We start from the raw sequence: 16,351 nt of genomic DNA, 5'->3' as shown, positions 1-16,351 counted from the left end.
CTAAAAAGAAACAGGAAGCCAGTAAAAGTAGTTTCCTATAGGCAGTAGACAGTGGTGGGAACTCTCAATGTATACCTTTTATAGAGGCTTGATATCTGAACCACCTGAACACATTAACCACTTAAAAGAGTCCTGCCCTAGCTGGCTGGCTCAGTGGATAGAGCGTTGAACTGCAGACTGGAATCATGGGTTCTATTCCGGTCAAGGGCACATGCTTGGGTTGTAGGCTCGACCCACAGGAGGGGGCATACAAGAGGCAACTGATCAACGATCTCTCTCTCATTGATGTTTCTGTTCCTCTCTCCCTCTCCTTCCTCTCGAAATCAGTAAAAAATATATAATATATATATATATTTTTTAAAAGTCCGTTCTTATGACACAGGCCACTGCTTCCTGTTCCAAGCTGTGCTGCCATGGCCCCACAAACCCTCCTCCTGGCCTGGCAGACATAAGAGCTACTTGCCTGACTCATCTAAAAGATGGTGAATAAAGACATGGTCACACTGCAATGCCTTTGTAACAGGAAGTTTTATTGTTAATTATTTACCTTAATAGTTTCAGAAAGAGGAACAGATTAGCTCAGTCCAACATGATTGGCAGTTGGCAAAATCTAGAAAGCAAGTGTTCTGATTGCTAAGGATTTAATTTGAATGCTTTTAACACTTAGCCATCTAACACTTCAAATATAGTCCAGAATAAAATGCATTGTCTCCCTCCCTTTCGCTTTAATTCCCCACCTACTTCACTTCAATATGGAAATATCTTCATTAAATATGATTCCTAGAGGAACGAGTTCTCTGGAGAGTATAGCCATGAGGACAGTGCACAAAAAGAAAAACTCAAAATAAAACTCTGTATATAACTTACTAGACTAAGGAAACAAAAACCTTCCAATATATTAAGAAATCAATCCAGTTACAAATGCACTAATAAGTCTATGTGAAGAGGTTGTGGTATAGTAACTGAAAATGGCCAGCTATTTACAAGATACACAAGCAGGTACAGCACGGGCCCTCAGAAGCCAAACGTGTTCTCTCCACTGTAGGCCACATACAAGAATCCATCTTCGTCTTTTTCCTTATCGTAAAGTTGTCCCATAGTTAGGCTTGAAAGAGAAAAACAAAAAACAATATTGAAAATGTATAGTTAGGCTCTCCCCACTTTTCAGCATCCATTAATTACTTAACTTTGTAAACTGGCATTGAAACATTACAGTTTTGCTATACCAACTTGATATAAACTTTTACTGTACAATCTATGTTATTTTTCAGAAACAAACCAAAGGTTAATTTCTCAAGGTTCTTGCTGCCTGCTTTAGCAGTATGTAATGGAGAATCTTTCATATACATTTGTAATATTAGAAAAATAAACCAAATTGCAAATCCTTTTTTTAAAAAAAAAATTTTTTTTTTTTTTTATTTCAGAGAGGAAGGGAGAGGAAGAGGGAGAGAGAGAAATATCAATGATGAGAGAGACTCATTGACCGGCTGCCTCCTACTGGGGATCGAGCCCACAACCTGGGCCTGTGCCCTCGACAGGAATCAAAATGGGACCCTTCAGTTCACAGGCCAATGCTCTATCCACTGAACCAAGCCAGCCGGGCATAAATACTTTTTTTTTTAAATGCTTAAACCATGTACCAAATTTGTGGTCCAAATCATATAAAATAAGTTAAACTCCATTCTCTTAACCAATATAACTGCATTTCTATAAACATAGTTATCTTGAAATAAAGTTTTTAAAAAGAAACATTAAAAATTTGGTTTGATTACTAGGGCTAGGTGTTGGGAGAAAGATGACTTATGGATAAGGAACTTAATACTTAAACTAGCTACTCTCTGCCACAACTTTGGTGGTAGGTAGTACAAAGAAATTCAGGTCTCATTAATGCTGCATTCCTGTTGTAAAGAAGGTAAATGGAGCCACAAAAGATTAAGGTAAATTAGGCCTCTGGGAATCACAAGACTAGAACCAATTCTCCATTCTCCTGCTCCAAGGCACTCACCTTCACACAAAGTGAATCCTTCAGAAGCCAGCTCTATCTAGCTCCTTAAGTGGGGCTGGCTGGTTAGTGCTTGTTAATACATATACATTTAGAATGCTTTCTGAATGCCAAGAGCAAGGGGGGGGAAAAAACAAGCAAAATTAAGAGCCTATGAAACCTATCCCTGTATAGATGGAGGACCAAGGAACAGAAGAGTACATGGAGCTTACTTCTGCTTCAGCCTGGTTTAGTGAAGATTTCTAATTTCTAATTACAAGTGGGTTCATTCTTGTGGAAGCTCCCCCATCAAGAACCCTGTGCTCCAGAGACCTGTGTCAGCATCATCAAAGACAAATTATTTTCCTCACATGCAATGCAAACATCTCTCAGATTGAATCTGGGATTCAAAGAAGCCCTGCCTGGCCTTCCTAAGGACCCTTCCGAAATAGATACTGCTCAAACTAAATAGTGGGTAGGAAAGATGGCTTTCCTAAGCCATAAACTGGACTGCACTACCACCTCCAGAGTAAGACTTGTAACACCTGGAACCCTGGATGAGCTCTGGCCACGTGACTCTACTATTAGGAGAAATATGCTAAGCATCAATGTAACCATGAGTGATGAGGTCAACCAGAACCAGCTGGAGACATCAGAGGTCACCAGCCTGGACAGGCCACAATAGATGCTAAATGCAGGATTCAGTAAAATAAGGGCCACGGGGGTGGATAATGAGAGGACCAGGGCCTAAAGCTGGGGAAACAATGACTGCCCACTCTGCTGCTGTGCTCCCGGTGGGCTGTGTGGAACTTGCATATAAACAGGGACATTGGGCTACATTTATTAAGGGGAGATTTCTTCCTTTTCTATTCTTCCTACCTGTTTTCAGACTCGGCCCATTTGGCTGTGTGGGTAGATAAGAATTATTAAGTAACAAAGTGGGGGTGGATGAGCATGAATACAAAACGGTCTGTCATCAGCATCTTGTGCAATGAAACAGTGTTCCTTGTGAGGATCTCTTAACCTGGAATTTGTAAAATAAGGACTCCCTGGAACAGCATGGTCTGCTAGAAATTTCTACTCTGACAGAAATGTCATATTTTTTATTGTCCAATACAGTAGTCATTAACTACATTCAGCATTTGAAATGTGGCTCGTCTGAATTAGAATATGCCGTCCTGTTATTCCAATATGCCAAGATTGCAGGTTCAATTCCCAATCAGGGCACATACAACGAATGCATAAATAAATGGAACAACAAATCAGTGCCTTTCTTTCTCTTTCCCATCCCTCTGCCCCTCTCTCTACTGTGTTTCCCCGAAAATAAGACATCCTCCGAAAATAAGACCTACTTACAGGTTTCCTTCTGAGTGAAATATAAGGCATCCCCTGAAAATAAGGCCCCCCTAGGCTAAACATGAGAGATTTGGTCCACTGATTCTGAAAGAAATGGAGTCACAAGAAATTCACCAGGAAATTCAGGAACTGGATTGTTATGATGATGTTCCAGAAGATAACATGATTGTCATTGAATAAATGAGTAAATTCTTGATACTGTAGGATTCACAGTTTGTCTAGTTTGTGTTGACAACTACCGTACTATCGTACCGTATACAGGTAATAAATTTCCTTTATTTTCATTTAACAATAAATGTGTACCGTATTCTTCTTCATGGAAAAATAAGACATCCCCTGAAAATAAGACCTAGTGCGTCTTTGGGAGCAAAAATTAATATAAGACACTGTCTTATTTTTGAGGAAACAGGGTAAAAGCAATCCAAAAAAGATCCCTTTGAATTGGGATGTGCTGTAAGTATAAAATATACACAAGATTTCAAAGACTTAGTATGGAGAAAAAAAAAGGATGTAAAATATCTCAATTTTGATTACATGTTGAAATATTTTGTATATACTGGATAAATATATTATTAAAATTAATGTCACTTTTTTTCCCCTTTTTAATGTGACTATTAGAAACTTGAAAATTACAAATGTAATTCTGATGTCATTTCTATTGACAACACTTTCCTGGAACATGTGAGGATTTGGGGAACAGTGGACAGAGGGAGGAACTCTGCTCATGAGAACATCTGGAGTGGTAGGGCTGAACCTTGGCTGCACATCAGAACCAATGGGGAGCTTTACAAACGTCTCCACACATAAGCCCCCCCAGACCAATTATGTATGAACCTCTGGAGTTGTAGGACCCAGGCATCAGTACATCAGCATGATTTAAAATGCCAAAGGTGATTCCATGTGCACCCAAGGTTGAGAACCAGTACCTGTGCCAGAGGGAGATAGCTGCTTGTCCTTTTTGTCTTTTCTTTTTGAGATGCTTATCTTGAAGAGCCATGTGATCAGGAAGCAAAGTGGCACGACAGGAAATGAAGCAAGGAGCCAGCAACTAGCAAAGGTGTTGAACAAGCAGCTGAGTCTCTCAAGACTTTTACCCTGGTGGTTGGGAATGACCCAAAGAACTCAACTTTTCTCTGAGATTTCTCGGAATAAGGCTAAGGGGAAAACAGCTACAGCTATTGCCACAATTCCCTTTGTCCCATTTGGTCCAAGTGTCCAGGGTGACCTTGATGAGACCCGACCCTGCCATCTGCCCACTGCTATTACCTCAGTGTTTAGACACAGAGGTAGCAGACATTGTGTGGAATTCCAAGGCAGCCACCTCTTGATGCCTACATGTTGTTTGCTTCCACCTGACAGACTAAGTTCTGCTCTTACTCTCTGTATGCTGACTGACATACTGGAACCACTATCGTCTAGGGCAGGCTCTGAGGCTCTGAGATGGGGAAATCATGGGGCTTTCTGTCTTCAGATTCCATTGTCTTTTAAGTGAAATTTGTTTTTTTAATTTGCTTAAGCAGTGAGTGCCCTAGCAGCTACAGAGGCTAATCATAAAAATCCTAACTATAGAAACAAACCCGTGCCAAGCATTGTTCTGAGTGTGTTACATGTATTAACTCTATCTTCACAACAACCTTATGAGGCAGGCACTATCCTAATCCACAGTTCATAGATAAAAGTGAGGCAGAGAGGTTAAATAATTTCTTTTACCCCAGGTCATAAAGCCAGGAGACATTCTTACCACCAAGCTGTGCTGCCTCCAAGTGCATACACAGCGAGATCTAATGCCCCAGGGTCAGCATCCCTGTACCTTCTACAGAGATCCTCCCTAGCACAGCGCTTCTCACACAAACATGCATACAAAATCACCAGAGGTCGGGGTAGGACCTGTGACTCTACATTTCTAACAAGTTCCCAGGTAAGGCTACTGCTGCCAGCCTCTGCATCGCACACTGAGTAGCCAGGTCCTAGCGGTTTCTCCTGCAGATCCTGTAATTTGACAAGGAGATGGCTGTGCCTAATGACTTTAAGAGCCCTCTCACTGTTCTCCTTTCCTGTCACGTAGCCTTGTGTGAAAACTTTATTTAGTTGGCAGTAGCAATGTATCACTGTATCCTTATACTCAGGGTACCCATTGGGTAGGAATTTGAAAACTGACAATGCTCAATGCTAGGAGCTAAACTCTCCATTCAGCAGCCTTATTTCGAGGCTTTCCCGGGTACCATGAAAGAAGACTGCCGTATCTGCACAGTATGGTTTGAAAGTTGTACCAGGCCACACACACACACACACACACACACACACACACACACACAGAGTAACTTGGCTTGGAGCCAAAAAGAACTGGGCCGCAAATATAGTTTATTTGTTTTTTAATGTTTTTATGTTCCATTAAAATAATAGTAAAATGGGCCGAAACCGGTTTGGCTCAATGGATAGAGCATCGGCTTGGGGACTGAAAGGTCCCGGGTTCGATTCCGGTCAAGGGCATGTACCTTGGTTGCGGGTATATCCCCGGTAGGGGGTGTGCAAGAGGCAGCTGATCGATGACTCTCTCTCATTGATGTTTCTAACTCTCTATCTCTCTCCCTTCCTCTCCGTACAAAATCAATAAAATATATAAGAAAAAATAATAATAATAATAATAATAATAGTCAAATGGAAGTGCAGGATGCAAAACGTGACCCTAGTCAGCAGGCAGTCTATTGGAGAAGGCCACTGTGTCAGTTAAAAACAATTCCATGAGCCTCCAAGATGAACTTCCCTCTAAGAACGCGCAGAGGCCACGACACAGCATTGAGCAGCCCACTGCTGGAGCACCCGGGGATCCTGAAGCACAGAGGCAGCTCTGATGTGTGTGTCTGGCTAAGCTGCACAGGCTTGCTGGATGATCTGACAATTCATTAATAGCACTACAAATCCAAGGCTTCCTGCCCAAGCTACTGGTGGCAGAAGACACCCACAGGTGGCTTCCAGTCAAGAAGTACACGCATTGCTCTGAGAAGAATGCTGTTGAGGACAAGGGGTACTGCCGCCTTCCAAGCTCTGAGTCTGATGTGGAATGACTGGAAAAACCAATTGGCAGACCCAAGTCATGGAGCCTGAAGTATTGAATGGAATGAACCTAATCCCCTAAAACCTGTTTCCCACTGCTCCACTCAGGGTCACAGATCCAATAACCAATAGCCTTTTAGAAGGATCCTTATCCAGGAATGGCCATGCTGCTGAGGGCAAACAGCTTTAAACTATTCAACAGCTTATAAATCAGGAGGCTGACCTAGAATTGTGTGGATGCCCTTTCCCTGAAGAACCTCCCCCGTCCCCCAACCAAGGGCAGGTCATGGATACTGACTCATGAATTAGCTGCTAGGCACACCTGGCCACCCATGTGCTTTGGAGCGCAAATGCTTCCACTGGACCTGGATTTATCTCTTTTCCAGCAGGGGTATAGATAGATGGGGTGAGGTGGGAGGACAATGGCCACTGCTGTGGGTCCTGGGAAGACACTGGCCTCAAAGTGAAAGTTAATATAACCCTGAGGGTCCCCCAAAATTCTAAAAAATGAAAATTTATTTCTGCTCATTCCTTGTCAGATTTTCCTCATATAAATAAACCTTGATCAATAGCTGAGATAAACCCCATTATTGAAGAGTTATTTACCCAAAAATTATCAAAAGTGCCTTAGTTAAGCACATTTCTAAATAAAGTTTGAATGGACTATAGAATAACACAACTAACTTCCTTTTACTTAATACCTCTTTTTTTTAAATATATATTTTTATTGATTTCAGAGAGAAAGGGAGAGGAAACGATGATGAGAATCATTGATCAACTGCCTCCTGCACGTCCCCCACTGGGGATTGAGCTCACAACCCAGGCATGTGTCCTTGACCAGAATTGAACCTGGGACCCTTCAGTCTGCAGACTGACACTCTATCCACTGAGCCAAACCAGCTAGGGCCTTAGTACCTCGTTTAAGATCTAGAACCAATTAAACATCATAATCTTAAACATCACAGGTTTACCGGTGTAACATTTTCAAATTATCACATCTTAGAGATATTTAATTTAATAATATATTCTTGTTTCTATTTAAAACAAAGATGAATAAGACTCTTATCTGTATTCTAACCAAAAGGCCAAAAGGCAGGCACCACTGCTGGGTCTGGGTTCCCCTCCAATGACATAACTGAGAATCTGTACACTGATATGCTCTCTCAGGTCCTATCTGCACCAACCCATAGTTCTCTCTTCGTTTTTTGGCCTGATCCTGGATTTAGGCAGCTAGGTAGAGAATTCAACTTTCCAATATTAAATGTGAGATCCCCTTTTTAAAAACAGAACTCAGAAAGAATTAGGGAAGTAAAACTCTTAGGGACTTGCCTGTGTCTATTTCTAGAATAGACATCTATATATATACACGGAGTGGCCAGATTATTATGATCTCTGAACGCATAAAAATCTGGCCACTCGGTGTACAATCCTATATAATAAAAGGCTAATATGCACAATGAGCTCTCGAACAGGAGTTCAACCAGCAGGCAGGCTGGCCAACCACCCATGTTCCCTCCCCCTGGCCAGGCTGGTTGGACCTCACCCGTGCACAAATTAATGCAACAGACCTCAAATATAAATACATTTATATATGTATATATTTATAAATACATTTTTATATGTATATATAATATATATATTTATATATACACACTGAGTGGCCAGATTATTATGCGTTCAGAGATCATAATCTGGCCTCTCAATGTATAAAAGCCTAAGCAATCAAATGACCAGTTAGTTGATTGGTTGCTATGATGCACACTGACCACCAGGGCAGATGTTCAACGCAGGAGTTGCCCCCTGGTCAGTGCACTACCACAGCCAACATCTTGCAGCCCCTCTTCCCGGCTGGCCAACCTCCCACAGTCCCTCCCCCAGACCAGCTCCCCTCCATCCTCATCCTCCTAATCACTGGCCAGGCCAAGGGACCCCACTGGTGCAGCCTCTGTTTAATACTATCCACTCTAAACAATAATCACAACATTCTATATGATGATCACTCGTGTTCAGAACACACAAAGTCCTGCTCCAAGGCAGGTATAATGGAAGTCACTATAGCTCAGCCTCAGCCTAAGTGATCCTAGTGCAGATCTTGCTGGATGGGGGAACGCTCTGTAGGGTTGGATTCTTCCTTTCTCAACTCATTTCCCTAGCATTTATGAAGCAGCGAACACTAGCTGCAGGTTACAGCAGCTCTGGGCTTCCCTAAGGAGTCTGGAAAGAGCTGAGAAAAAGGCTGCTAACCTGCCTTGGGTTGAGAAGATGGAGGAGATGACTCACACACCAGCTTTAGGAAGGCAACCCTGAGGCAATTTTGTTTGAGCTATTAGGTGATTAGCATGTGCATAAAGCCCCATGATGTCACTTGTTTGTAAACAAATGTGTTTTTAAGACTAACCCTCCCCCCCCAAAAAAACAAAACAAAACAAAACACTGCTGCTTTAAGTGTGGAGCAAGAAGTCATTACCTGGGGCAAAAGCATGGGCAAAGGGGCCCTCATTAGTGACTCAAATCCTGACTTAGATCAAAGGTGTAAATCTGCTTTAGGGTAGATTCTTAACAGGTTGGAAAGGCAAATGAGAATTGGAGAGAAAATGGCCGGAAGCAGCCTCTGCTGCCCTAAGAATCACTTTTCCTTTCCAATTCTATTTATATCTCAGGGTTAATGGGAGGAAGGGGAGTAACTGCTAAAAATTTGCAGCCATTTTAATTGTGAGATTAATGTGGAGCCATCAGAGTAATCTTATTGGCCTCAGAAGCCTGCTTCATTTCCTTTTAAGTATCAGAGGATCAGAATTCAAGGAAATAAACTCAATGCCATAGGTAATAGTCACCTACTTCCTCCCACTAAGAAGCCTCCTCCAAGAAGGAAAAACAGTCTCAAAGAAGTTGCAGGTGATACGAAAGGTTTACCTTCCCTACCATTTTAAGGGAAGCCGAGTGACCCCACATGGGTGAGGCCCCCTCGCCTGGTGAACAGTGTGTCTAGCTCCACACTGCCCAGAGGCCTAAGAAGAAAGGCTAGGAGAGTCCAACTCTGGCTTGACACCTCTGGCAAAACCACCGCTCCCTGAGCAACCGCTATAGCAGACCAACAGCACCCAGATGGCAGGACATAGGCCTGTGGATGAAAAGAGTTTCTATGGAAAGAAATCTCACAGGATGATCTGATCACACACTTTTTTTTTAACAAAATATGGCTTTATTTCTTTTAGGGAAAAAGGAAGGGAGAGGGAGAAATATCAATGAGAAAGAAACAGCCGTTGGCTGCATCCTGCATGCCCCCGACTGGGGATTGAACCCACAACCCAGGGATGTGCCCTGACCAGGAATTGAACCAGCAACCTCTAGATACATAAGACAACACTCAACCAAGGCACACAGGCCAGGCCAAATCACAAATTGTTAACAGGGCAGGTCATGATGGCTAGTCACACCCCAAGCATATAAATTTTTTAGTGAAAAATTCATCTTTGCCTTAGCAAACCCTATCCCATTGTTCTTGTGTATCTAGGTTAATATACATTTGAAATAAGTGTAACCCCATTCTCAAGAAAGCACATAATCTTAACTTATCCTGTAATCCAATCCTCACCTTGCTTTCTCCTACCTGTATGTAATCTTCATTACGTTACTTCATTAATTTCAAATGCATAAAAGAAACTGAAAAACGGTCACTCTCCTAGGGACATGTGATCTTGTTTCCCAACAACTGTGTCATCTGTTTGGGCTCAAACAAACATAAAAATTCTCTACATGTTGGGCATTTCTTATGTCAACAAACCTTAAGGAAGAACCTTCCATTTCTCCCCTATGCTGCTTCTCTGCCTCACACAAGGAAGGGAAGGTGGTGGAGATTAGGAAAGAGCAAATCAGATCTAAAAATAGCATTTCTGCTTTTTGGTTCTTAAGACCAAAAAAGAGCTTTTTTCCTTTTGTGGGAAAGGGATTAGAATATGGCCTAGGCCTCTTCTAGAGCTTTCAAGGATTTTCAAAAGGAAGATATTTGTTTGGCCACACTGGGCTAGTTCCCAGGGCTTCTGAAAGCCTTGGCTTTTAGAAGTACTATTTGGAAGGTGGAGAGGGGGAGCACAACAAATTAAACTTAGTTTGAGCCACAAAGATGAGATGCAGCCAGCAACTCACACTCCAGAGAGAGGGGCCAGCATCTGGCACAGGGCCTAGAAGTATTCAATCAGTAACAAGAAAGCACTGACCAGGGAATTAGGCTGAGCCAGTCCGTTTTCCTCTCTCCACAGTCAGACTCTGACAGTGAGAACAGGTGGTACTAAGGGAGGCTTATCTGTAGAGAGACCTCAGAGCCCTTTGCTGGATGGCAGCCATTTTAGCGAATTGAAGATCAGGGGCAGCTAGAGACTCTCACAGTTGCAGAGGTGACTGAATTTGGAGAGCAAGCAAGCAGGTTGGTTAACTAAAGCTGAGCCTCAGCAAGGCCAAGCTTCTGGGGGAGAATGACAGGACTGATTTCATGAATCATTTGGAGAAAATTATTTCAGGCTTCGGTTCTACTGGTGACTTAAGCTTAAGAGTCCTCAGCTATTTTAGAGGATTCTTGGGAGTTGAGACTAAATTTCATCATTTAAAAAAAAAAGTCCAGGTCTTCTTCTAGTTTCTTAACCCAAAGTACACCCTCGTGTATTGCATCCCGTATTTTCCTTGAGCTCCTGATATCAGGAAGTACAAAGATCCAGATTTCTAGTTAGGACATCTAAGAGTTTTCAGACCTCCAAAATTTTTGACTTCTGTAAGCAGCCATGCAGATGGCCAATTCCAGTAAACATCCCTTACCTGGACTGTGGGACTGTCTTATCCACAAACAGGAAGATGGCCTTTTCAGAAGGAAGCTGGATCCTTTTCCTGATGATCCACATGAACTGAGCCACAGTGATGTCAGATGGAACCAGATACTTCCGTTTGTCAATGTCAACAATCTGAGAGCCTGAGACTTTTTCCACGATCACCTGGGAACGCAAAGAGAGGTCAAGACTGGATTTCTCATGGGAGGCTCTGGCCTTGCATTGTCAGCGAGCTCATGAGTAACAGTGTGTGGGCAAGGAGGTGGGCGGGGAACTGCGTAACATAAAAGAAATATGCCCTTGGCTTAATAGACCACACATACTGGAGGTGAAAAACCGATATAAATACGTCAGAAGGAAACAGTAAGTGCTTCTGTGGTCCATTATTACATTTCTCCTCTCTGATCTCTGCATGCGTAAGAGAAGTACAGCTTTTCATACAAAGCCTTTTAACATTTTGTCTGGGAAGACCCAAGGATATCTGGTGGGAGTTCCATCTGTACCCTATTATTCCAGCACCCCAGTATGGATCTGCCTTCACACTACAGGGGAATCAAGATCCCGTGATCACAGAAATGAGAATGGATGGGCTAATGGGAACGCCTGGCAATCCCAGCCAACCAAGAGCCAAGCTCTTTCTTCGGCCTGCTGCTTCTCTCTCAGCTAGGTTTCTAATGTGTCCCTCCTGCCCCATCTCCTAAGGAAGTGCTCACAAGCAATGAGCTACGATAAACAGGCCTGATGCCTTTTAAAAATCAATAGGGATTACAGAATCCATCTCCCCGAGGATGGAATAAATACAGGGTCATATGTATTACAGGTGAAGGGAAAACCATGGGAGAAGGGGTTTTCAGCGACTTCTCAGATTTTTTATTTTTTTATTTTTTTGTCAGGAAAGGATGACAGCGTCAGGGTGAGAGAAAAGGGAGCTATTAGTCAGGTAAAGATGGAGGCTCAAAGTTAAAAGATGAGACCGTCCTGGAGACTAAAGTACCACTTCCAAGACCAAAGTGACAGGCTCCCTCCACCACCGTTCCCCAAAGTGGCCGTGACCTGTTGCCCTGTCCTAGAATATCGTTCCTTATATAATTGGCGAGGGAGCCCGGAGGCTGCAGGCAGCTCACTGGCCTAGATCGGGAGATTCAGCACTGAAGCACCCTAAACAGCACCCAGCTCCAGCTCCAGCCCCTCAAGTTCAGTCCCGGATTACCCCTATAACCCAGTCTGCCCAGTCGGCTACTGTGTGACCGGGGACTGGAACCTCAAACTTGTCAACTCTTGAATGGTTTGGGCCCCATCACGAGTCCCAGCAGACAGAGGTGGCAGTGAGGTGAAGGGGCGGGGAGTCCACTCACCGGAACCCGGTCGGGATATTTCGCTCGGATCTTCGCGGATTCCACGCATCTGTGCTCTGGGGGGAGAAACACCAGGCTGACTGTGGCGCCTGCCTGCCTGCCAGCCGGCCGGTCCCCAAACCACCTCCCCCCCTTAACCTTCCTCCCCCGCCATCTACGCACGCCCTGGGGCCTGGCTCAGGCGTCCCCGCGGCCTCGGTCCTCGGCCTCCTGATGCCAAGAGGTCCTCCCGAAGGCGGCACGGGGTCCGCGGGCCGGTCGGGGGGCCGGGATCTCGGAGACGCCGGCCCCAAGAGCATCAATAGCAACCGCCCTGCCCGGCCCGGCCCAGCCCAGGGCCGCCCGAGTGGGGGAGGGGGCCCACCCGCCGCGCCGGCCCCCACGGCCCGGCCAGGGTGCGGATCCTCACCCAGCGAGTGGTCCTCCTTAAACATCCACTTCATGGCGGCGGCGGCGGCGGCGGGGCAGAGACGCAGCCGGCTGTCGGAGCCGCGGAGCTCAGGGCACCAACCACAACAACAACGACAGCGGCGGCGGCAGTGGTGACTACACGACAGGCGGGACTTCCGGCTGCCGGAGCCTAGCAACCGGCCGGGGGCGGGGCTTCCGGCGCCGTCCGTCTGGGGGCGGTGCCAAGGGGCGTCGCTTTGGTGTAAACACGGGAGTGGAGCTGATGACGTTGGAGTCAGGGGCGACCGTGAGGGATACCGGCGACCTGGGGAGAGGTTAGGGTCTCGGGGGACGTTGCTAACGGGCAGGAGAGGTTGAGGGTCTGGCTGATAGAATAGGGTTCTTCAGGGGGAAGTCTGACTGGGGCCTTAGTGACAAGAAGGGGGTGTTTTGGGGGGGATATGAATGACAGAAAAGAGGTCTCTGATAGTTAATTATGGCGGGGAGGGGGTTTTCTGTGTAGGGCATTGACGGCTTGGGAAGTACTATGTGGAGTAACAGGTTGGGGGCTCCATACCGGATTGGGTGAGGAGGAATACTGATGACAACCCAAGGGTTCGGTATTAAGAACAGCCATACTAGGTTGGCTTGGACCGAGAAATTGAACTTAAATCCAATTTCTTTCCTTTATTCATAAATAAATATATTAGGGAAGTTATCAGAAATGTGCATCCGAGGACTGTAACATTACACTGATCACAGAGAGACCCCCCTTAACCCTAAAAGCAGAGGCGTTAGAGGTGACTAATTCTGATAGCTGAATTCCTCTGATAGCTGATCATGAGATGAGCTTCTTTAGTAGTCAGTGTGAGATTCAGCAATCACAGCATAAGCTCCGTGTGTATGTGTCATCTGCCCCAGCCTTCGGGATTTCCAGTGATGTCATCAGGGCTCTAGATCACCGTATGCTTATGAGCTGGTGAATATGTAACAGGAATACTTGCTTAATTGAGCACATGATCCTTGCCACATGCCTGTGATTCTGATGCATCTGAAAGGCCTGGATATTTGAACATTGTCATTCAATATTTCCCATAGTTGAAATTCCTGATGGATGCTGTGGAATCTAACTTCATTCTAAAATTATTTTTGTTATTTCTACATTGTGTGTCTGAGCAACCAAAATAGCTTTTAGTTTACTGGCTTGTTTTTAATGAAATGAAAAAAAATTTATTTTAATGAATTTCATACCAAAAATTATTGTTGAATATAGGAACACTGTTCTAGGACTTGGGAAAACCAGTGATCAGAACGGACAGCTCTGCTCTCATGGAGTTTGTATTTTAGTAAAACAAAGATATTTTTTTCATTGATTGTTTAGAGCTGTGGTTGGCAAACTGCGGCTCTCGAGCCACATATGGCTCTTTGGCCCCTTGAGTGTGGCTCTTCCACAAAATACCATGGCCTGGGCGAGTCTATTTTTGAAGAAGTGACATTAGAAGAAGTTTAAGTTTAAAAAAATTTGGCTCTCAAAAGAAATTTCAATCGTTGTACTGTTGATATTTGGCTTTGTTGACTAATGAGTTTTCCTATCACTGTTCTAAGGCAAGGTGGAGATATACACTTCAAAGGGTAGGGTTTAGTCTACAGTCCATTTTCAGAATGGGGAATAGCCTACAGCTGTTCAGGTGTTTGGCCAGTAGGAGGCAATAACAAGTAGATTAAGATGCCCCTGAGCTGTCTGGCAGCAAACAATCATGCTTTTCAGTTTGGGAAAATGCCTTTAGTATTCGAGCAGGTGATAACATATGTGACTCAGCCCTTGTTGAGTCCCCAAATCCCATCAACCTTTTGATGAAACTCTTGCAATTATGACATGCTGAAATTGGCTTCCTGCTGGCCTTGGAAACAGGAAAATCAGTTCTGAGTCATGAATGCATGAAATGACACAATATGTGCAGATCTTCACCATTAAAAAAAATTGAATGTTCTAAAAGAATTGAAATAGAACCACAAAGACAAGCTTCCTCAACTCATGGCACCAAAGAGTAAATATTAGTATCCATTATTGTTCAACTATTCGTGCAAGAGTAGGCCTTCCTTCCCCTGGCTGCCGGCACCAGCTTCCCTCTGGCACCTGGCACCTGGGTTTCCCTCCAGCTGCTGGCAGACACCTGGGGCCCGGGGCTTCCCTCTCAGCCCTGGCTTTGTCTGGAAGGTCGTCCGGAAGGACATTTGGTCTAATTAGCATATTAAATTTTTATTATTATAGTTTTGGAAACTCAAGGCATCTCCAGGAAGGCTGAAGTACTTCATACACCTAAATTCTTTATATATATATTTTAATATATATATATATATTTTTTTTTTTTAAATATATTTTATTGATTTTGTACAGAGAGGAAGGGAGAGGGATAGAGAGTTAGAAACATCGATGAGAGAGAGTCATCGATCAGCTGCCTCTTGCACACCCCCTACTGGGGATATGCCCGCAACCAAGGTACATGCCCTTGACCGGAATCGAACCCGGGACCCTTCAGTCCCCAAGCCGACGCTCTATCCATTGAGCCAAACCGGTCTCGGCTATATTTTTTTTTTTTAACAGAGAGAAAGAGAGGGATAGAGAGTTAGAAACATCGATGAGAGAGAATCATCGATCAGCCTCCTCCTGCACACCCCCCACTGGTGATGTGCCTGCAACCAAGGCACATGCCCTTGACCGGAATCAATCCCAGGACCCTTCAGTCCAAAGGCTGACGCTCTATCCACTGAGCCAAACTGGTTTGGGCCATACACCTAAATTCTTGACAGTCACCTCCCTGTTTCAGTGACTAAGCTAACACTAGCTACCTTGTGTGTGTTTCCTTCTGCTGAAAGAAGGAGCCTTGAAGGCAAACATCTTTTTCCTCAGAGTAGAGTCACCCTCGGAAGATGACACTAGAACCATCTATTCTAGAATCTTATTTTGATGGTTATTTAATTAAATGAGAGACATCTACTTAAAGCATCGATACAATATAATGTCAGAATCATAACAAGATTGAAGAAATACAATTACTATCTTGAAGAATTGTGAGGCCACCCCAGAAAAGCTTTAAAGCAAGAATGAGTAGTACTGGACCAGAGGTCAAAAGTATCTTTTGGAGATGACATTGTCATTTTGGACTGTGATAAGGGGCAAGTCTTGACCTCTCTGTGTTTTTCTGTTAGGATCTTAGCTGTTCTCTTCAACTAAAAGCCACTTCTAGGTTGCCTTCAAAATAAGGGCCTCAACTCTGGACTCCACACTCTGTCTTGGCACTGTAATGTGACCCTTCAAGGCCTTTTTATGAATTTGGATGTGAACCATGCTTTTTTAAAAAAAGAGAAATAATTTCTGCCATGATTGAAATACTGGC

The 16,351-nt window shown here is 44.1% G+C and overlaps 1 protein-coding gene across 1 annotated transcript; it reads right to left on the bottom strand.

Moving 5' to 3' along the window:
- Positions 1-509: 509 nt before the first annotated feature.
- GABARAPL2 (GABA type A receptor associated protein like 2) lies at positions 510-13,135 on the bottom strand. The gene is made up of 4 exons (XM_084906789.1): positions 12,973-13,135; positions 12,564-12,619; positions 11,201-11,373; positions 510-1,105 (listed from the first exon to the last, which is right to left on the bottom strand). Exons 1-4 carry the CDS (start codon positions 13,004-13,006, stop codon positions 1,015-1,017), a joined length of 354 nt encoding a protein of 117 aa, XP_084762915.1. The 5' UTR covers positions 13,007-13,135; the 3' UTR covers positions 510-1,014.
- Between the last annotated feature and the right edge of the window lie 3,216 nt (positions 13,136-16,351).

Source organism: Pipistrellus hanaki, assembly GCF_964339955.1.
Source record: "Pipistrellus hanaki genome assembly, chromosome: 15".
In the NCBI taxonomy this organism is placed as follows: domain Eukaryota; kingdom Metazoa; phylum Chordata; class Mammalia; order Chiroptera; family Vespertilionidae; genus Pipistrellus; species Pipistrellus hanaki.
This window is presented reverse-complemented; position numbering and strand designations above follow the sequence as displayed.

What these genes read in the sequence shown, in the direction of transcription:
- GABARAPL2 (XM_084906789.1), bottom strand. Translation starts at nt 13,006, where the DNA reads ATGAAGTGGATGTTTAAGGAGGACCACTCGCTGG. An exon ending in TAAGGAGGACCACTCGCTGG is followed by an intron (nt 12,620 to 12,972) that starts GTGAGGATCCGC and finishes TTCTCCCCCCAG; the next exon opens with AGCACAGATGCGTGGAATCC. An exon ending in AATATCCCGACCGGGTTCCG is followed by an intron (nt 11,374 to 12,563) that starts GTGAGTGGACTC and finishes TTGCGTTCCCAG; the next exon opens with GTGATCGTGGAAAAAGTCTC.